This window comes from Suricata suricatta, chromosome 14, assembly GCF_006229205.1.
Source record: "Suricata suricatta isolate VVHF042 chromosome 14, meerkat_22Aug2017_6uvM2_HiC, whole genome shotgun sequence".
Classification (NCBI taxonomy): Eukaryota; Metazoa; Chordata; class Mammalia; order Carnivora; family Herpestidae; genus Suricata; species Suricata suricatta.
Genome location: NC_043713.1, coordinates 82,486,665 through 82,507,774, shown reverse-complemented (window position 1 = coordinate 82,507,774; position 21,110 = coordinate 82,486,665). Strand labels below are relative to the sequence as shown.

At 58.3% G+C, this 21,110-nt stretch overlaps 2 protein-coding genes and 1 long non-coding RNA gene across 9 annotated transcripts in view; 2 read left to right on the top strand and 1 right to left on the bottom strand.

Annotated features, from left to right (window-relative positions):
• Nucleotides 1-5,089, top strand: LOC115278076. 6 transcript variants are annotated; one of them, XR_003902680.1, is made up of 4 exons: nt 1-44; nt 459-627; nt 2,926-4,070; nt 4,542-5,089. It is a non-coding gene; the product is annotated as an uncharacterized LOC115278076 (long non-coding RNA). The 6 variants fall into 6 exon arrangements; XR_003902679.1 differs by lacking the exon at nt 1-44 and adding an exon at nt 205-252; XR_003902682.1 differs by lacking the exon at nt 1-44 and having other exon boundaries at nt 259-627; nt 4,018-4,070; nt 4,877-5,089.
• A 1,565-nt stretch (nt 5,090-6,654) lies between these two features.
• On the top strand, nt 6,655-19,177 carry RHOF (ras homolog family member F, filopodia associated). Its single transcript, XM_029922617.1, has 5 exons — nt 6,655-6,836; nt 7,111-7,198; nt 16,477-16,586; nt 16,671-16,805; nt 17,637-19,177. Exons 1-5 carry the CDS (start codon nt 6,711-6,713, stop codon nt 17,799-17,801), a joined length of 624 nt encoding a protein of 207 aa, XP_029778477.1. The 5' UTR covers nt 6,655-6,710; the 3' UTR covers nt 17,802-19,177.
• Nucleotides 19,170-21,110, bottom strand: part of TMEM120B (transmembrane protein 120B) — a 42,114-nt gene continuing 40,173 nt past the window's right edge. For both annotated transcript variants that reach the window (XM_029922615.1, XM_029922616.1), the window contains exon 12: nt 19,170-20,745. In XM_029922615.1, coding sequence (XP_029778475.1) covers nt 20,632-20,745 — 114 coding nt within the window. In that variant the 3' untranslated portion in view covers nt 19,170-20,631. The remainder of the gene's footprint in view (nt 20,746-21,110) is intronic.

Below are 21,110 nucleotides of genomic sequence, written 5' to 3'. Positions count from 1 at the left end.
GCCCATGTTTGGCTCTCGACGCCTTTAAGAGCCGAGCTCGAGGGGTAGTCGCGACCCCCCACCCCGCCTTTGTCCCCAGTTTGGGCTTGAGGCCCTTAAGAAAGCCACCGACGTCCGGATCTGGTCACACAGGGCACACCCTCCAACCCTGAGCTCTAAAGGCCGAGGGTGGGGAGGGTGGGGGGAGGATTGTGGGGCCTGGGAAAGCCGAGCGGGCCTTCCCGGGGATCCCCTGAGGCGGAGGGCTCCGGGGTAAGCCTTCGCATCTCCGGCCCTTTCTCGGGGAGGGGACGTGGACGGGGCGGGCCTTTGGAAATGCAGATGAGTCGCCTCCCGCTGCTAGTCGCCCGGGCTGAACCTTCCTGACTCAGCCGCCCGCCACCCCCATCCTTTCCAGAGTGAGGGCCCCCTGGGCAGATGGGAAAGGGGGGCTATTGTAAGGCTCTCTTTTCCTCTAGGAGACCTTGCCCGATTTGTGGCTGTCATCTCCCTGAGAAACCCTCCGACTTTCCCGCTCCCCGCCATGCCCTTGGCTGGAGAAAGGGCGACGGCCAGGTACCCCCACAGTGAACCATCCTCCTTTGGACAGCAGAATCAGGCCTAATGTCACTCTGACCATACGCTAAGGTAGGTGTGAACCCTTTCCCAGCCTGCGAGGAAGATTCGGGGGGCTTGGGCCTGGAGCCAGGGAGGGCGGGCACCCCAAACCCGCTAGGCTGGTTTTGCAGCCCCTCCCCCACACAGATGTGTGGGACTGTTGTGTGTGAAATCGGCTGCCTGCTGGGCCTGCTCGGTCCATCCATCCCCGCCTGTCAGCTTCTGTTGTCAAGAGTTTGGGGCGTGCAATTCTCTGCGGTGTTGAGCAGCATAGTACAGCTGAACTAGCAAGTATTTCCCAGTTGTGTGTTTTGTGGTGGGGGAGGGCCATGGATGCCTCTTCTGAAAGGTAGTCGGCTGCCAGGAAGCCCGGCCCTGCTCTGGCCCTCCCTTCCGGCCGAGTGGGGGCGTGTGGGGTGACTGTGTGAGCTCTTCCCCTCTGATGTCTGGCTGCTACGGAGGTGAACCCAAGTCTCTGAGATCTGGGCCAGCTTCCTCGGAGAAAGAGACTTCTGGACTCCTCTCCCCCTTCTTGGGAATTCCCACAATTTTCTGCATCCCTACCCCCAAGCCCCCCAAAAGAGTCCTGGCTCTAAAACGAGACACATTGGAATTTGAGACCCGGCTGGCCATTTATGCGCTGTGACTTCGCATGAGCTTTGGAGTCCCTGAGCCTGTTTCCCCATCTGCACAAATGGGGCTGGGCCATGGACCCCCGGGCTGGAGCGCACAGCCAGCGTCCTGGGGGCTCCGTCCAGGGGGCTCGTTAGAACAGACTGCTGGCTGGGGCCCAGCCCTCTTGTTTCTGATTTGGTAGGTGGGGCCCGAGAACTTGCATTTCCAACAAGTTCCCAGGTGGTGCCAATGCTGCAATCTGAGGACTCGTTTTGAGAACCTTTGGGCTGGGTAACACCCTGGGGTGTTGTGAAGAGGACGAGGGCTAGTGCGCTTGAAACAGAGGCGTTAGCTTTGTAATCATGGCAACTCTCCTTACTCTCCTAACACTAGCTGCCTGCCTCCTAGTTTCCCACTGTCTCCAGGAAGCGCTGCAGCTGGAGGTGGTGTGGCCCTTGATCTCTGACCCCTCCTCCAGAAGGTCTCTAGTTAGGGATTACTTTGATGAACCATTTGGGTTCCAGGTGCCGGTGATCTGCACCTCCCCCCAATGTGTGCTGGGGTTTGGCTTCCTCGTGGGTCAGCCCTGTCCCTGCTTACCCCGCCCCCCTGTAAGGCTAAACTGAGGTTTAGGGGAGCCCTCGGTAGGGCTTGGCTTGGAGATTTTGTTGAGAGGTTCTTGGCGCTCAATCAAGGGAGGCTTTAAGTCAGGCGGCTGTGCTGGTGACCTTGGGCGAATCTCGTGTGTGAAATGATAATAAAGCCTGCCGGAAACAGGAGTGAGGGGAATTAAGTGTGATTAAGGGGGCTTGGCCTCACGTTCTGACTTCACACGACTGGCCTCCCGTCACCTGTGGCTCCAGGGAGTGGGGGCTGGGCGGCTGTGAGCTCCTCCCCCACCAGCCCACCCCTGAAGCACGTGGCACTGCCTCAGGGCCAAGGGGAAGACTGGCCGTCCGTAGGCCGGGAGCCAGCACCGTTTTCCTCCGTGTAGCTTGAGCCTGAGCGGTGACCTGTCCCCAGCCTCACAAGCTGTTATGATGGTCGGGTCATGATTTAGGGTCACTCCCCCAAAACCCAGAGAGTAGAGGTGACTCACCCAAGGTCACGAGACCACCACTGGCAACCGGGCTGGGGTTCCAGGTGTCCCGACTTGCAGCCCATTGCCTGTGTCCATGGCCCCACCCCCACCCCAGCTGTCTGGGTTATTTCGAGCTCCCTCCCGTGCCAGCCGTCTGCTGGCAGGACTGCCAGGAAGCTGGGAAAGCTGTCTGCTTGAAAGTAACCGGCGTGCTGCTCTTGCCTCTCTGGGCCTCATCCCTTCGCCCCATGAGGGTCTCTAGTCCCCGAAGCTGGGTATGGTCCATCTTGTCCTTTGGCTGGCGGAAGGGAAGGAGATGCGCTCCACTGTAGCACCAGCCTCCCATCCCCCTTTCCAGGGGGAGGGGGGAGCGGGAAGCCCTTGGTATAAGTTGATGAGGCTCACGTTCTTTTTATCCCATGGGCCTCTAGCATGCTGGCCCCAAACCCGAGGCTTAAATTCAGTTCTGACATTGAGTTGCTCGTTCAACTCCCTGGATCCTGTGACTGGCTCGCTGCCTAAGGGTGTCCTGCATCCCTTTGGATAGAGTCCTTAGGGCACCTGGAGACAGGGGTCTTTACATCCCAAGGGCATTGGATGATTAAATAATTGACTTAAACTTCCCCTCCCAGCCACAGCCTGGAGGCTGAAGCCGGCTCCTGCACTCCCAGCCTCCGGATGATTAGGAAGCAGTTAGGTGCTAAACTGTGGTCTGGGTGTGATTCTCAGAGGGGAGAGGTGTCCCCGTGACTTGTAAGGGTCACACCCCCTTCCCACTCCCATTTCTCCTTTACTTCTTTTTACTTTCTTTGTTTCTCCTATCTTTGTCCCCCCACCCCCCACCCCTGTCACCTCCTGGGGGCAGGGGGAGGCGGAGCAGCCTGTCGGTCCTCTGGCTGTAGTTACTCCCGGCTTAGAGGTTGGCCCCGCCCCCGGTCACCCAGCTAGCTCAGGGCGGGGCTGCTCCTGGCGCCAATCCGGTGGGGCCAGGCTGGAGAGGGCCACGCCAGCGGAAAGGCGGCCCGAGGCTGGGAGGTGGCCGGACCTGCCTTGCTACTGGACGCCAGGGTCCCGCCTCTTCCGGCCCATCTACCGGAGCCCCAGCCTGGAATACGACCTTTTGGACCTTCTGGGTGGAGACTGCCTCTGCCTGGACTGTGGAAAGAGGCATCCCGCCATATTGGAGGCTGCCTGGATCCAGCACTATCTCCAACGGGCCAGTGACCTCAGCAAGTCCCCGCCCCACTGGAGCTGAGGTCTCCCCATGTGAACCAGGAGGAGGAAGGTGGATGGTGACTTTTTGAGCTGTTTCTAATTCTGGTTTGTGAGGGGAGCTTTTTGTGTTCCAGTATGACCTCCCCACCAGCGCCACCAAGTGCTGCGACCTGGACAGAGTCCTTGACTCCCAGGCCATCCCTGGCTACCTCCTATCTCTGGGACCTCAAAGAATAGCTCAGTTTATTCTGCCTCCTCTGGGGTGGATGACTCCTCGGGTTTGAGGTGACCTCTCAGGATGTTTTGAAGTGCCAGGGGAGTGGAGGCTGTGAGAAGTGTCATTAACTTTCCGTCCTAAGCTGTGCGGGCCCGACTTGGCCCTGACAAGACCAGTGGGTCTGGCCCTTCTCCTGAGCTCAGCTGGCCCGCTCCCTAGCTTCTGTTTTGTGTCCAACTCTATGGCAAGAATCAGCTTAAAGAATCCTTCTTGCTCTCCTAAACCTCTCCAGGAACTCCTGGTGACTAGAAGGTGAATGACTTGGGCCCTCAGAACATCTCACAGGTAAGGGAGCAGCAGGGTGCCCGTGCGGGCGGGCGCCCAGCTCCGCAGCTGGCCTGGCTCCTGGGTATTTTTAGGTACAGAGCCAGCCCCTGCCCCACCACTGGAGCTGGGTCCAAATCAAACACACTCCAGGCCGGGTGGGGCTGGGGTGCTGCCAGCCCCGTGGCCCGGCAGGGGGTGGGCAGGCAGGCCGAGTCAGCTGTCGTGCCTTGCTGCGGGCAGGGCTAGGAAGCCTCGTTCTTCCTCCCACCCCCCACCCCCCACCGTATTGAGAGGCCATTCGTTGTGCCTTAAGTTGGGATCGTAGCCCTGTTTCTCCGGTGGAGAAAATAGAAACCAAGGTCTGAGGATCTTGAGGAAAGTCCGGAGGTGTGATGGACTTCCAGGTGACAGTTTGCTCAGAGTGGGATGACCCTCCTACGCGAATTCTCCCCTCAGTGCCTTCTCTTTCCCTTCCTGTCTGTCCCCAAGTTTCAGGGGCCCTGATTCAGGGTCAGGTCCAGGGCTGGCTGCAAAGGTAAGTGGTCTTCCACTACTCAAAGGCCGCTGCCAGCCTCCCTCTCCCTGAGTGACAGTGACCTGGTCCTTTCCTGCCAGCGTCAAGCTGCCACTGTGGAAAGCTGACCCCAGCCCTTCCTCACCACCCAATCCCAGCTCCTCCCTGGTCACCAGAGAGAGCTTGAGGGCCTGGCTTTGGCTCTGGCTCGGCTCCTGTTCTGTTCAGGAGCCTCCTGGCAGCAAGGCCCTCCGCGACCTAACCGCTGTTACCTTGACAACCATGTCTGGCCTCCCTCCTCATTCCCCAGGCACTGCGGAATCTGATGGGGTTTTCCAGCCACCATGCATTTGTCCTGCTCCCATTGGACTGCCCTCCCAACACTGCCAAGTCTTGGCTAAACCCCTGGTCTCTAAAGTGTTCTCATCTCCCAAACTCCTTTAAGAGACTGCTGCCCCAGAGACAGCTCTCTGCTGGCAGGAACACAATTGCCTCTCAATAAACTTGTGTTGTAATAAAGAAATGAGTGAGTTGCTGTGAATTTGTGTGGGGGTGCTTGACCTAGCAGGCGGCCCTATGACCACCTGACAGCTTAGGACTTTGACCTAACAGCCTGGAACTGGGGGCCTTGCCTCTTTCCAGCTCTGGGCTTTTTTTTGTAAGCTTCCACGAGCGGTCGCTGCTGCCCTCTGGTGGTCAGATCTGCCTTGCATCCGCTGAGAACGGAGCGGGCACTTAGGGAATTGCCAGGTTGGCAATTTCCTCCCTAAAGTAAAATTTGCCAGGTCTTTACTGAGAACTTAGAAATTCAGAATCTTCCAGGTGGCAGGGGTGGGGATGGGGCAAGAAGATCCTGATCCTGCCTAGCCCTCTCTGAGACCTACCAGGGGTCCTACCCCAGCAGGTTGGACCCCACTCCCTACTTAGCCATGCCTCAATGCCCGCCTGCTGCCCATGGACGCCAGGGGCCTTCTGCCTCTCCTGACCACTAGCCTGGCTTGTGCAAAGGACTGTTGGAGAGAGAGGGAAGGGATGGGGGACGGGTGCTCTGCCAGCAGCCCCGACATTATCTTGCACATAGTGCTCAGTAAATAGCTGGTTTGATCACGGGGCGGGGGACGGTTGGTGAGACTCCCTGGGATGAAGATACTGCGGCTAATGGCTGGAGAGCGCTTAATCAAATTTCAGGGTGGGGTGGGAATTATCAGAGGGCCCAGCTTCTCACAACTAGATCTGCCCTAACCTTCCTCAACCCTTCCCCGACGGTGTCTTCCTCGGTTCACGCCTCTGGCCCCTGCTAGAAAGAGGCTTCCGCCCGCGTGGTTTGGGGCCAACCCCCAAAAGGCATTGTTCCAAAGCCTTTCACCTACTCCAAGTCGTCCGCCCCCAGAGCACTGCCCGACAGAGGGCGCCAGACATCCATCCACCTTGCGCTCTTAGGGAGGTGGGAGGGGCAGGTGAGGGGAACCGCTCTTCCCCACCCCCAACCCGCACCCACGCTGGCTCACGTAGGGCTGGGTTAGGTGAGGAGACACGCGCCCCGTTCCAGCATCCTCCCTGGCTCGACCAGCCTACCTTGTGGGGAAACTGAGGTCAGAAGGCGACTTGCCCCAGGCTTTACCGCTGGGGCGAGGCAAAGCGAGGGGACTTCTCCCAAAGCTTGAGACCCTAGCTCCTGGAACTCTGGTGCTGGGGCAACGGTCCGCCAATCAAAGAGTCCCTGTCAGACGGGGGAGGCCGAACCGGCCAATCAGAGGGTCTCTGCTAGAAGGCGGAGCCTGCCAATCAGGGGTGCCAGGAGAGGTACGGCGGAAACCATTGAATCTTGCCGGTGGGGGGCGCGCCGTGACGGGCAGGGGAGCGAGTGGGAGCCCCCCTTCAGGCTGGGCACCTGTTTCTCAGTTGCCTCAGTTTCCCTGGGAATGATAGGCGAAAGCACCGGGCTAGGACCCTAACGGGAAGGAAAACTGAGGTTGGGAGGTGGGCTCGGGTGGCTGCCTGGCGGAGGCGATGCGTGCACGTAATGGGAGGGGCTCCTCTAGCCCCGCCCCCTGGATCCCGCCCCCGCCCCCGCCCCCGCCCCCGATCTCTCAGCCCCAGCGGTCTGTCCCGCGCGCGGTTGCCAGTGCCGCCGGCTCCCGACTATGGACGCTCCCGGGGCCCCGGGCCCGGACCGGGGCAGGAAGGAGCTGAAGATCGTGATCGTAGGTGACGGCGGCTGCGGCAAGACATCATTGCTCATGGTGTACAGCCAGGGCTCTTTCCCTGAGGTGAGGCCCACCGGGAGGAGGGTGGTGGGGGTTAGGCTACGGGGGAAATGGGCTTGGGACCATCGCGGGCGACAGACGGACTTCAGCCTGGACCCCGGCTCCCGGGCGTCCGGCGCGCGGAGAGGCAGCCGCCACCCCGGGGCGCCTCCTCGGGAATCCCAGAGCCCATCTGAGTGAAGGGAGCTGAGCTGGATGGGGTGAAGAGGGGCAGTGCAGCTGGACTCAGGGCCTCCGTCGCACCCCTTAAGAACCAGCCCTACCCCTTCTCCGACAGCACTACGCCCCATCCGTGTTCGAGAAGTACACGGCCAGCGTGACTGTGGGCAGCAAGGAGGTGACCCTGAACCTATACGATACCGCTGGTGAGTGCGCCTGCGCGCCGAGGGTCCTGGGTGTCCGAAGGGCTTCCCCCGCCCGGGTATCCCCCTCCACCACCGGCCTTTGTGGGGCCTTGACATCCTGGCACTCCTGAAGGCCGCGGAGGGGCTCTGGCAGGGTGGCCCCGGAGGCTCGGAGGGCCTCAGCTGTCCCTTTGAAAGGAGCGTCTTTGACATGAGCTCCTCGGCCACCCTCCCCTGAGCATATAGCGATATGCTGAGAACCCACGGCTTCGTTCCTCTCCCGTGGTTCTAGAAAACCGTGGGCATCACTTCAGCACCCTGTGGTTCCACGATTTCATGTGTTGCATGCTGTGATCTCTTCAGGAGTCTGTGGGCTGCAGGTTTGAGTCCACTGGTGCTGGGATTCTGTGGGCTGAATTTCTGGGTCCTGCGGTTCTATAACATTCTGGGCTACAGATCAGAGCCTGACTCCAGGATTCTGTGGTTGACAGTCCTGAGGTTCCAGGGTCCTGTGGATAGTAAATCTGAGTTCCACGCTTCTGGGATTACATAGGCTACAATACGCGTTTCTGTCTTACAGTTCTGAGCTTGTGGTTCTTGGATTTTGTGACTACAGTTTTGTGTCTTCCTGGTTCTCTGGGCATAAATAAACCAAGCACTGAGGAAGGAACAGAGCTCTAGGGAACATAAGTGCAAAAGAAGGTTCCCTCTCTGTGCTACCTGCAGCTCCTAAAGCAAGTGGCTTTATGCAAATCCAGTCAATTATCAGACTCCCTGTTGTTGGGAGCTGCGGGGTGGGGGTGAGGGGGTCTCCCTCAATCCCCCTCTGGGCTGAGCCAAAACTGAAGGACAAAGGTCAGGATCCCCAGATAGGACCTCACCCAATCTCTGTGACTCAGTGTTTAGTGATCTGCCTGGAACCCTGTCATCAGGTGCCCTTTTCCCTACCAGCCAAGCCTTGTACGTGTAAGGGGAAGTCTCCTCTGGCCTGGGACGGAGCCCAAACCCAGACAGGCCCCACCCCAAGCCTGCCAGCGGCATCTCTCATTCCACCCTGGAGAGAATCAGAAAAGGGGATCGTCTGGTCCCCAGCCCCCTCCTTTGTTCCTGACTTCATCAGCCTTTACTGTATGGTGGCTCCCGCCCGTGGCGGCTTCTAAGGACACGCATCTTGTTGGGTGAGGACCCCGAAGGGCTACCCCAAGGACAGGGCCATGCTTCCAGGCCTGTGAACTGAGAAAGCCAAAGGTTGCTGAGGAATTCCCAGGGGCATAGCTCTAGGAGCAGTAAAAATCATGGTGTGTCTGGGACACTTCTAGTTTCACATGCTTCCTCTTGGGGACCCAGGTAGGGGCAGGTCCATTAGCCCCGCGTCATGGGTGGGGTGCTGGTGTGACAAGGAAAGTCAGAGGGAGGGTTGTCACTCCTCCTTCCTCTGCCCTCAGGGCCTCTCCTGTCAGATCCCTGGGGCTCACTGTTCATGGAAGCATCCCCTTCAGACCCAACACGCGGACCACTTCTGGTCGCTGTGGCCTTGCCAGAGAAAGATGCTCAAAGAACGTGCCAGGACAGATTGTGGTGTGGAGGTTCTAGAAAGTTTCTGCTTGGTGTAAGGAAGGATTTGCGCTAACAGGTGCTGTGGGAGGGATGGAGGGGCTCCAGGCCCATCATCAGAGGCACGCAGCCACCAGGGCAATGACGGTCTTCCTGCCACATGCTTTGGAATCAGACCTGGGTTTTGTTGATGCTGGCTCTTTGGCCGTGTGTCATCGAGGACACCTGGACCTCCCGCTCCTCATCTGTAATCAGGGCAAAAAAAAGTCTTGAGGATGGGGCGCCTGGGTGGCTCCATCGGTTGAGCTCCGGTCATGATCTCATGGTTCGTGGGTTCGAGCCCCACGTCAGGCTCTGTGCTGACAGCTCAAAGCCTAGAGCCTGTTTCAGATTCTGTATCTCCCTCTCTCTCTGACCCTCCCCTGCTTGTGCTGTCTCTCAAAAATAAATTTAAAAAACAGGAAAAAAATTTTTTTTAGTCTTGAGGAGTAATTAGATCCATGTGATGTACAGCACGGGGGCCGGCTCTCAGGAAGGGCTAAGTGTTGTGACATTTTAAGCACCACCCCCACCCCCACCATTACTTGGGCTCAGACCCAGGCCCAGCCTGTTCTGAACCCATGGCCTGCAGAGACCCGTGCTGGCCTCCCCCGCCCTCCCAGCAAGGCTCGTCCTGGCAGCAGAACAACAGAGCTGGGGTGGGAGCGCCTCAGCGGACTCCTGGGGGAGAAGACTGGGCTCACAGTCAGCAGGACAGCCCAAGGCGAAATACGCAGGGAGAAGGAAACACGGGTGCTCCTTCCAGGGTGCCCCACCATTACGAAGGTGAGGCTGGGCCGTTCCTCTTCCACACGCGAAGTGCCCCGCACGGTGCTTAGGGAATAAATGAAGAACAAATCTGAGGGGTGCCTGCGTGGTGCCTGCGTGGTTCAGTCGGTTAAGTGTCCAACTTTGGCTCAGGTCATGATCTCATAGTCCATGAGTTCGAGCCCCACGTCTCTTGGGCTGACAGTTTCGAGCCTGGGGCCTGCTATGGATTCTGTGTCTCCCCCTCTCTCTGCCTCTCCCCTGCTCGCGCTCTCTTTCTCAAAAATAAATAAGCATAAAAAAAGAAGAAAAAGAATAAGAGTGGATGCAGAGAGACCCTTGGAGAAGGTCCTGTGTGATAAAGGCAGGGAGACCCTCACCACCTGTAGGGTGGATGGATATCAAAAATAAGTGGCAGAAAGGATGACTCGTGACCAACTAGAGAAAGATAGAGACCAAGGGGGTGAGGGAATGGCTGAACTGGAGATGAGTCTAGTAAAGGTTGTTGTAGAAGGTTCTGGAACCTGATGAGCTAAACCCTATGGTGTGGGGGAAGGGAGTGCAGAGTAGCATATTCCCAACCAACCTCTGGTGACCAGAGCTGTGGGCCGGGGGTGGTCCCTGAGAGGCTGAATTTCTCCCCACCCAGGCTGGCCTTGGCCACAGGGGTCTGCGTGGGAGGCCGGTCTGGCGCTGCGTCTCCGTCCTGCGGAAGCAGATACAGACACCGCAGTGGCGGGAGGGTGGCGGGGGGGTGGGGGAGCTCTTAGCGCTGACAGGTAAAGGGGAGGCGGGCTCCCCTGCCGCCAGGCCCGACACCAGCAGAGGCCGGAAGCTGTGGTGAGGTCTGAAGTTTCCTGGGCAGAGGGGAGGTGGGGACAAGGTGGGATGTTAAGACACCAACTAGAGATGGAGCTGCCTGGGCCTTGGGGTGCGGCCCGGGCTGGGGGTGTCACAGAACGGGAGGGGGTTGCCCAGGGAGCAGGGGACTAACCCCTTCCCAGCCTGAGATGGCAACAATAGGAAAAGTTGGGGGCGAAGGAGTTGCTGAGACAGGGAAGCAGGGACAAGAAGGGTACCCAGGGGCCAGGAGGCCCGGAGGGCTGAAGAGCCGAAGCCAAGGGCAAGTCAGAATGAGGCCCCAGCTCCAGGGGCAGCCGGGCTCCTCCTGCCTCTGGGGTCAAAGCACAGGTGGGCGGGCCCCAGTAGCAACCAGCGGGTTCCTCTTCTGGCAGCTTCCTCTTCTCACGTTGCCTGCGCCCCTCTTCTCACCAACGCCCTGGCTGGAGCTGGGAGCCACCTGTTCTGTGCATGTCCTGCAGATTTGGGGGCCACTGTGGCCCAGTGACCCCCTGTCTCCGCAACCGGGCTCCGGGCCTTAGAGATCCCTGCCCCTGGAGAGATGACTGACACAGCAAAGCTCTTTCCCGCAAAGGAAATACCCTCGTGCTGGGCGAGAGCCGCACTTCCTCCCCACCCAGCGCTGCCAGCGTCAGGAGGATGGGCCGCCTCAGGGGGAGCTGGGGCCCAGAAGACCTTTCCTCGCCAGAAACAAATGCACCCTTTTGCACGCAACTCCGTGCAGGCCCATCTGCAGAGGCCAGAGTGGGAGCCCGGGGTGCCTCTGGACAGGTGACTTGGCCGCTTTCAGCCCTGGCATCAGTGTGGGTAAATGGGGAGGGTAATAGTATTGTCCTGTGGCTGGGGGGTGGGGGGGCCTAAAACTTGTGGGTCTAAGATCCAAGGTTAGAACCCCACGCTCAGGCCCCCAGCCCCTGGAAGTTTCTGGTTCAATAGTAACCACAGTAAAGGTCCTTCACCTTTTTCTGGCATTGCTTAGCCTGTAAGCCCTTTACTTTCAGTATCGGGGGCAGGGTTATCACCCCCTTTGCCAGATGAGGAACTGAGGCCTAGAGAGGGAAGGCGCCCAGGTCACGGAACAAGAGTCTGAGTGTAGCCTGGCTCCTAGAGGAGAGGTGTCTGGAACACTCCACACCTCCCGAGGGGACATGAGGCCAGCAGCACCAGGGAGGCCATCATTTGCAGCCCTGGCCCCCACGTGGAGGTCCACACTGAATCTTGGGAGAGTTGAGCCAGGGACAGCCAAGCCAGGAAAGCTACCTGGAGGAGGGAGCTGGAATCCGGGCTGGCTCCCCACCCGCTCCCAGAGACCCTCTCTCTTGAGATGCCTGTGTTGGCAGTCTTCCCTTACTTGGTCAGGCCTGGGGCTTGCAGGGTGAGGCCAGCTCCCTACCCCATCGCGTGGACTGAGACAGCCACCCCCAGTAGTGTCGCCTGAGGTCCTCTGTCTTTTACAGAGCGTCCCCTTAGCTGTGTGACTTAAGGCAACTCGCTTCACCTCTCTGTGCTTCACTTTCTGCACCTCTGAAATAGGGATGCGCAGCCTACCTTGTCAGCACCGTGATGAGCTAGTGCAGGCAATGGGCTTCCAATGAAGCCAAGAGTGCGCACAAGGGGCCTCCGAAACGCGTGAGCACCGCTGACGCGTGTCATCTCCCAGGTGACACTGGGCAGCTGGGCAGACAAGGTCCGCAGGTTACCTGCCCACTGGGACCTCCGGGGAAGGCTTCCCGAGAGAAATTTTGGCCATTTTCGAGTGGCGTGGCGGGCAGCCAGCCTTGGAGCTGGGGACTGAGCGGGTGCTCCAGCTCACAGGGAACCTGTCTATGACCTTGGAAAAGGCCGCCCTCAGCCACATGGGCTCCTAACAGGAAGAACTTTCTCCGCCCAGCTTACCCCCCGGGTGGCTGCTTAAATGAACACAGGTGATCCCGGTGAAGCGCCCTGTTGACCTCCAGTCATTCCACCTGCTCGCCTGCTCGTCCGTGCGTTCGGTCGCCAGACGTTTATTGTGCGCGCCTGCGTCCCAGGTCCCGGGGGTCCTGACAGCGATGGCCCCGTCTTCAGGGGCAGCTGTGCTCGTGGGGGGAGACCAAGCCAAACCAAAACCCAACATCAGGTCGGGATCCATACTCAGAAGAATAGTAAAGCCGTGGTCCGGCGTGGGGCAGACGGGGTCCAAGGCTTTGTCTCCGAGCAGTCAGGAAAGCTGCCTGGAGGAGGTGACATTTCTGTAGAGACCTGAAGGAATGGAGGGAGCAAGCCCTGCTGCTACCTGGGGAAGAACCTTCTAGAAGAGGGAACAGCAAGGGCCTAGAGGCCCCCGAAGGGGAGCGGGCTAGGTCTGACTTCCTCCTTCAGCCCGCTGCTGCCCGGCTTGTGCTCTCACCAGCTCTGCTGAAATCCTCACGGGCTGGAATTGCTAAACCCCCGGCCTGTGGCAGCCCCGCTGTCTGCTGCATCTGACTGGAGCTGAGCAGCATCCGGCAATGACCAGCCAGCCTTGACTGGACGCCTGTGGGGTGCCAGGGGCTATTTTTGAGGACAGACATGATGCCTGCCCTCAGGGTGCTTACAGTCCATGGGGAGACAGGCAGCAAACCAGTCGGCGTGAGCACGGATTGCGGACACTGGGGGCAGACCCTGCGGTGAGAGATGAGGGCGGCCTCTCTGAGGAGCCCGCCAGTCAGGATGAGGGAAGCCGTCGAGCAAGGAGGCCTGTTTTACAACAACTACTTGTCCACTCCTGCCGTATTTTTTTTTAATATTTATTTTTGAGAGAGCATGAGCTGGGGAGGGGCAGGGAGAGAGGGAGACACAGAATCCGAAACAGGCTCCAGGCTCTGAGCTATCAGCGCGGAGCCCAACGCGGGGCTCAAACTCAGAAACCATGAGAGCATGACCTGAGCCGAAGTCGGACACGTAACCCACTGAGCCATCCAGTGGGTTCTCCTGCCAGATTTCTAACAGAAATGTGTGCTATGCCAGGGTTAGGAGCCACATCATGATATAACGGAGGACCAGAACCTACTTTTGCACCCTGCAAAGCAGCATAGAGCCTTCTGGGTATCAGCAGAAGGAATGCTTGACGTACAAGCTGGTGAACTGGGGTGAGTCCTGGCTGGGTCACCGATGACCTCAGGCAGGTCCCTGCTCCGAGGCTACGTTTCTGTGTACATGGGAGTGTTCTCAGCTGCTTGACTAGCATATCGGGCAGTGGGTGTGGGATTCGTAACTGTCTGCAGGCAAAAGCACTCTGCGAAGTGTATAAAGCAGGGCGCATGGGTGGCTCTGTGTTAAGCGTCCGACTCTTGATTTCGGCTCAGGCCATGCACCGTTCGTAAAGTTGAGCGGTGACAGTGCAGAGCCTGCTCGGGATTCTCTCTCTCCCTCTCTCTGCCCCTCCCCTGCACTGTCTCCCAAAATAAATACGACTTTTTTTTAAAAAGTGGGCCACTTGGGTGGCTCAGTCAGTTGAGTGTCCAACTTTGGCGCAGGACATGATCTTGTGGTTCATGAGTTCGAGCCCCACATCGGGCTCTCTACTGTCAGTGTGGAGCCCGCTTAGGATCCGCTATGCCCCTCTCTCTGCTCCTCCCTCGCTTGCACTATCTCCAAACTAAACATTAAAAAATAATGAAAAAAATAAAAAGTGTATAAATCATAAGGTGGTATTGTGAAGCAGAAGTAGAGAGAAGACAATTATCCTAGAAAAGGAAATAATGTAGACTGTCAGTCTGAATATCTTAAAATAATGCCTAGAAGAAAATGTGGGAAAAAAAAATTGGAAAAGCATTCCAGGCATGGGGAGACAGCAAGTGCAAAGGCTCTGAGGCACAAGAGCTTGGTGGGTGTGGAAACAGTTGGGAGCGGGGAGCGGGAGATAAGGTCAGGGTCATGGGTGCAGGTCATGTGGACCCCTGGGAGATGTTTGGATTTAGTGCAAAGGGCAATAGAGAGTCATCAAAGACATATATATTTTTTTTTTAAGTGTATTTATTCATTTTGTGAGAGAGAGTGAGCAGAGGAGGGCAAGGAGAGAGAGAATCCCAAGCAGGTCTCCCGCAGACTTGGGGCTCAGACTCACAAACTGTGAGATCATGGCCTCAGCCAAGACCAAGAGTTAGATATTTAACGGACTGAGCCATGCAGGTGCCTCTATTGAAGATATATTTCATATTTTCATGAAGATGAAAAATATCTGCAACAGAGGCAGGGAGAGAGGCAGGATTTCACCTGTGTTTTAGATTCACGCCACTGCTGGGTGGAGAATGGATTGTTGGGAGGCAGATCATGGGAGACCAGCGGTGGCTTGCATGGCGGCCTGCTGTCCAATAGGACTTTCTGCAGTGATAGATGTCCTGCACCTGAGCTGCCCGTTATGGCAGCCACTAGCCCCGTGAGGCAATTAATCACTTGAAGTGTAGCTAGTGCAGTGGAGAACCTGAATTTTTAATGTTAATTAATTTAAAGAGCCACATGGGCCCCGCGGCTCCGCCATCGGACAGCACAGGTCTAGAAAGACATGGACATGATTCAGAGAGGGGACAGTCTGGAGATGGGCTGGAAAATCCTCCTGGCCACTTTCTCACCGTTGTACAATGATTTCTCCTGCTTCGTGGCGATAAGGACAGAAGAGTCCGAGTCAGCCGGGCCCTGACAGTCCCTCACCCCTTCCAGAATGCTGGGGGGACTCTGGCTGAATGGCAGCACGGCGTCCCCCAGGCCAAGCCACTGTCATAGCTGTGGCTGCCATTCGCCACACGCCATCAGGGGTCCTCCACTGAGGGAGAGCCGGTGGGAAGGGAGAAGGTGGCAGTGTCCTGGCGGCAGCTGGGGGCAGGAGCAGGGTGTGGCTGGTCCTCATTCAGTGGAAAGGCCAGCTTTGGCAGGAGGGAGCCAGAGGGCAGGCTGGCGCCTCCCCAAGGGAGGGGCAGGGGCAGGGGATTGCTGGGCCTCTGTGTTCCCGGTAATGGAAGGAGGTCACCTTTGTGCCTCGAAAAACACTAGGGCATATGGTGACTGGGTGCAGGACATAACCCCGGGCCTGCTTCCGGACCAGGGCGAACCTCCAACGGGGCATCACCGGTGAGATCTGAATACAGCAAGTGGGTTTGGCTAGAGAACAGTGCCAGTGGTGGCTGCTCACGTTTGATACCTGGACTCTGGGAGGCGACACAATGTGCCCGTCATCAGAAATCGGCAGGGCGCTCTCCTGGGTGGAACAGCCGAATGCCTGCAGTTACTCCTGCGTGGCTCACTGTTTACATATAGAAAAGGCAAGTGGAGCAAAGTGTAAGCGCTCGGGGATCCGAGGGAGTTCTTGGCACCCTTTCTCCAACTTTTCCGTGAGTTTGAAATTGTCAATATAGGGGCGCCTGGGTGGCTTAGTTGGTTAAGCGGCCGACTTCGGCTCAGGACATGATCTCATGGTTCGTGGGTTCGAGCCTCGAGTCAGGCTCTGTGCTGACAGCTCAGAGCCTGGAGCCTGCTTCAGATTCTCTCTGACCCTTCCCTGCTCACACTGTGTGTCTCTCTCCCAAAAATGAATAAAACATTAAAAAAAAAAAGAAATTGTCAATATAAAAAAATTACTAAAAAACATTAAAAAGCCACACTCAGCAGTGGCCTGTGATTCAGTCTGTGCTAGGAGAGGGGTGTTTGGTCTCCCCACGGAGCCTGAGTGCGGTAAGCTGTGCTGGTCGCCCCCGCCCCGCACACCGGCCTGGGCCGGCCCAGCCTGAGCCTTCAGGGAGGGGAGGGCCTCGGCCTGAGTCTCTCCAACCTGAGCACCAGGGCAAGGGGGCCGAGGGTGGCGGTAATTGTCATGGGCAAAATTGCTAGCAAGTTCCTCCAGCTTCGCCTGATCGCCCTGTAATCAGGCCCAGCTCTGAGCACTGCCTGGGGTTCATCTCGTGCAGTCTCTGCTACGGGGGGTCGCCACCTGTTTTACAGACAAGGAAACTGGGGCTTTAGAGACAGAGTCACCAACCCCTTGCCCATCTGAGCCCAGACGGGGGAATCAGGTGCACGAGGAGGAGGTGCCCCCCTGACCCGTACCTCCTCTCCGGTTTCAGGACAGGAAGATTATGACCGGCTGCGGCCCCTCTCCTACCAGAACACCCACCTCGTGCTCATCTGCTATGACGTCATGAACCCCACCAGCTATGAAAACGTCCTCATCAAGGTGAGGCCCGTGACCCAGCCAGCTTCCTCAGGGCTGGGGACCACGGATCTGGCCTCAGCCCTCATGCCTGCCTTCTCCCTCCAGTGGTTCCCTGAGGTCACACATTTCTGCCGTGGGACCCCCATGGTGCTCATCGGCTGCAAGACAGACCTGAGGAAGGACAAGGAGCAGCTGCGGAAGCTCAGGGCCGCGCAGCTGGAGCCCATCACCTACACGCAGGTGGGTCGGGCGTCTCCCCTCTCCCCACTCCATCTCCCTCCTCTCCGCCCTCTTCTTCCCTGACTCCTTTAATCCTTATAACACCGAGGCACCTTCTGTTAGCGTCCCCTGTTTTATGGGAGAGAAATGGAGACCCAGAGAGGTTAAGTGGAGGTTAAGAGTCACACAGCTAACGTGTAGTGTACAGCCGGGATCCTGTCCCAGACAGTCTGGCTCCAGAGCCTGGATCCTTAGCCACCATCCTGTCCTGTCTGCCAGAGGGGGCTGGAGAGGCAGGCCTTGTTCGAAAGCAGGACTCCCTTTCCCATGAGAGTCACGGGCAAAACCAAACCCTGCAGCTTTCTGGGTGAGGCGCGGGGCGATAAAAGGGACACAGAGGAACACTAGTAAGAAAGTTTAATAAAAAGGAAGAAGCATTAATAAAAGTAAATGTTAGAAGCAGAGAAAGGTTTTACTCTCCTAGCCAGCTCAGTTTCCTTAGTTGTGCTCCTGAGAGGCACGTAGGAAGCCCTGTGTCTGGAGGCCTCTAGCTCTGGTCACAGGCCTGGCAGACACAGTTGTCGGGATTCGGGCCCCCCTCTGCCTGAGGGGGGACCGGAGAGAGGCAGCTGCAGCCCTCAGGCCGCACCAGACAGGCCTTTCTGTTCCATCCACCTACACTGGTGGGGGCTGGGCCCGGGGTACGGAGAAGGGGGCTCCACACCAAGGCCTCTGCGCCCCCCTGGGGGGCCCCAGAGCCAGCTCCAAGTCCCCAGATCCACAGGGGTGAGTGTCAGGAGGCACCCCATGCTCCAGGCCCCGCATCTAATGCTGGCCCCTCCCCCCACCCAGGGCCAGAGCGCCTGCGAACAGATCCGAGCTGCCCTCTACCTGGAATGTTCTGCCAAGTTTCGGGAGAATGTGGAGGACGTCTTCCGAGAGGCCGCCAAGGTTGCCCTCAGTGCTCTGAAGAAAGCACAGCGGCAGAAACAGCACCGGCTGTGCCTGCTGCTCTGACCCCACTGGGCAGGGCACAAACCTTCAGGGCGACACTGACGGGGGCACCAGGCCATGAGCCCGGGTTATACCCCCAGGTCCTGCCCCACCCTCAGCTTTCCAAGGGCACCTGGAGGTGGGTGTCTCCTTGTGTGTGGAGCCTCTGGTTAGACTCTTAGAACATTCTGGAGATCTCTTCTTTCCCAGCTGGGGCTCTGACCATAAACTCACCTTGGGTTCACACTGGAGCGTGGCCTGCATGAAGGTGGGTGAGGGTGCTGGACTCAGTCCCTCTGTACCTGGAGCCAGCATCTGTCCTCAGGACTCAGGAGTACACAGCCTCCCCCCAGCCACGTGTGCCCCCGTTGCACCCCCAATAGGTTCTCAAAACCTATGCTTGGAACAAAAAACTACATCTGGTATGTGGATAAATGTGGATTCATCAGCGTTCCGCACGGCCACCCCGTCCCTGGGCTCCGCAGATAGGCGTGACTGCATCCTCCAGCGCCTGGCTTCCTTCCTCCCGGACCCCGGGGGCCACGATGGGATGGGGGCCTATCGGGACAACACAGGCGCCAGCCCCGGACATGGGGGCAGCAGCAGTCCCGGCCCCCCCACGGAGGACTCGTCTCACCCTTCGGCTGGGCCGCCATCTTTCCAGAGCGGATGCACATGCCCAAGGGGGACAAGAAACTCTCTCCAAAAGCACAAAGTACCCTGGACCACACATCCGACCCCTGCTCAGGGGCTCCTCGCCTGCAGCCCCCCAATATCAGGAACTTGAGATGAAAAGTGCCATCGGCTCCGAGTGATCTTGGCAAGTCCCTCCTCTCTAGAGGTGGGTTCCCTATCTGCGAGAGGATGGCACTGGCTCGTTTCAATAGTCATCAGGCTTCCTCTGTCCCCCCAGCCTCCACTTCTGCCAGCATGTGGCGCTCCGGAGCTGAGGCCATCCTGACTCCCAGCTGCAGATCCACTGCACCTCCTTCTGGAAGGTCTGCAGTCATGTCCAGGAGCTTTTAAACCAGTGCCCCTAGCTGATTCTAATGTCCCAAAGACTGAGAGCTGCTTGCTTCCTGAGCGGGCCAGGAGTCAGCCTTACTGAACACGGCGGAACGGCTTCAGGTGGCCCCAGCCCTCCCGGGGTCTCCTGCCTCAGCCCCACTGGGCCTGAGCCTCTCTGAACTCAACTGCTAGGGGAAGAGACTTCTGGATCCCACCCACCTCACACAGTCCCCCAAGGCCCTGCCATGCCCGGGGAGGTCAAAAAAGCACGTCAATCCAAGGCCTCATGGACAAATGACAATACAGGACGGAGGTCTGCAAACTGTATAGTCTGTGGACCAAAGCTGGCAGCTGCCGGTTTTTGTAAATAAAGTTTTGTTGGGACACAGCCACACTCATTTATTTATGCATTAGCCGCTTTTGCCCTACGACTGCAATCTAAGGTAGTTGTAACAGATTATCTGGCCCTCAAACATTTACCATCTGGCCCTTTACAGAAAAAGGTTACTGACTCCTAGTTGAGGGAAAAACCCAGTGCCTAAGGGCCAGATGGAAGGCGCAAACGGGTGAAACAGGACAGGTACAAAAGGGAGTGGTGGGGTGTGTGGGACACTAGGAAGCAAGCACCCCATCCTCGGCAGGCAGCTCCTCCCAGCCCAGAGCTGCCCTGTGGGAATGCTGACAGGTCTTTCCGGTTTTCTAGGGAAAGTAGAAATCTGGCTTTTTATGTGGACTCTTACTGGGGTGGAGGGAAATCTCATATTTTAAAAATGTAACAATTAAAAAAGCTTAAACTCCCCTGAGGGCCAAAGCATGACTGTGGGTGCCGCTGCGAGCCCCGGTCAGGGCGGACTCGTGGGGAAGTAAAGGCAGCTGAGGCCCGCGTGCGGGGACGGGCAGAACAGTCACCCAGACGGCCAGCTTCTTTGTCGTCCTCACAAGTACACAAGGCGACCAGCAGACTGGTCCTGGCTTCCAAGTGCCGCCTCCCAGAAGAGAGCCTGCTGAGACTCCACCCCCCCCCCAAACATTCCAGAACCTGAGGGGGAGGGGGGTAGCTCCGTGATGGCTTAAGTCCTAGCCAGCGCTGAAAGTCCGGTCCCGCTCACTTCGAGAGTTCAGGAAAGTGGGCTGAGGGGTGGGGGTCAGAAAGCCAAACTTTCTAGAATCAAAAACAACCAAACCACCTCAAGCCACCCAAGCGAGGCCAAGGCTGGGGCGCCCTCTGGTGATAGTGGCACACCCCTTGCCCCAGCCCCACCCCGGGGCCCAAGCCTGCAGGGAGGCCAGCAGGTGGGACTCGGAAGCGCAAAGAGCACCAGGCACAGACAGACAGTGGTTCTCGAGAACTTAAATACCCCGCCGCGGAGCGGCGGAGGCCGGGAGAGCTGACAGCAGAAGCGGTTTGCCCCGGAGAGGGAGGCTCCACAGGACGCCCAGGGGTTTCCTTCCACCGGCTGGGGACTCAGCAAGTGGCAGGTCGGCACCCCAGCGAGGCACATCTAAACCTCGACCTGAGGGCCTCCCTGAGGCTTTAGGCCCCCGACCAGGAAGACTGGGCCAGTCATCAGCCACGAGAGGGCAGCGAGGGAAGACTGTGGGTTCCAGAGCAGTCGGGGGGACCCCATATTAAATATGTCATAAATAGGGAGGCTGGGGCAGCTAACATTGTGTAGACGGGCAGGGGTCACGTTCCTCTTGTCCACCAGGGACCAGGGCCTTGGCCCGTGATGTGGCTGCTGCCGGTAGCCAAGGGCACTCTGGGGAGGAAATGGGCAGCCAGGTGCCAGCTGGAACGCCCTGCAGTCTTGAACCCCGGGGGCTGGGGGTGCACAGGTCCCTTGGCTCACAGCTTCTTCCCTTTGTTTTTGTTCTTCTGAAGTTTCGCGTGCACCACTTTGAGTGTGGTCAGGAAATTGCCAAGGAAGAGGACGAGGAAAGTGAGCGCCAACACGAACACCTGGGCAGGGGAAGGTGCGGCAGGGGGGAGGGGAAAGGAGGAAAAGGCCTAGCCGGGTCAGATCAGTTCCGCGCTGAGATGCCCACCCTGACCCCATGACCTCACGAGCCCCTTAAGCTTAAGCCACCCGAAAACTGCAGCGTTCCCCCAGCAGAGAGCAGAGACCTGGGCCAGGGATCTGCGTGAAGGCGGTGAGTCCTCGGGGTCTTGTAGGGTCGGGGATGACTTCTCCTCTGCCCCCCCCAGCATTCAATAGGGTTCTCAGACCACTTAGGGGTTCCCGACTTCTGAGTTCCCTCCTGTCACCCAGGTCCCGTAGCAGGGAGCTCTGGGCACAGGGCGCCACGGTGGGGCATCAAGGGGGA

What these genes read in the sequence shown, in the direction of transcription:
- RHOF (XM_029922617.1), top strand. Translation starts at nt 6,711, where the DNA reads ATGGACGCTCCCGGGGCCCCGGGCCCGGACCGGGGCAGGAAGGAGCTG. An exon ending in ATGAAAACGTCCTCATCAAG is followed by an intron (nt 16,587 to 16,670) that starts GTGAGGCCCGTG and finishes TTCTCCCTCCAG; the next exon opens with TGGTTCCCTGAGGTCACACA. An exon ending in AGCCCATCACCTACACGCAG is followed by an intron (nt 16,806 to 17,636) that starts GTGGGTCGGGCG and finishes CCCCCCACCCAG; the next exon opens with GGCCAGAGCGCCTGCGAACA.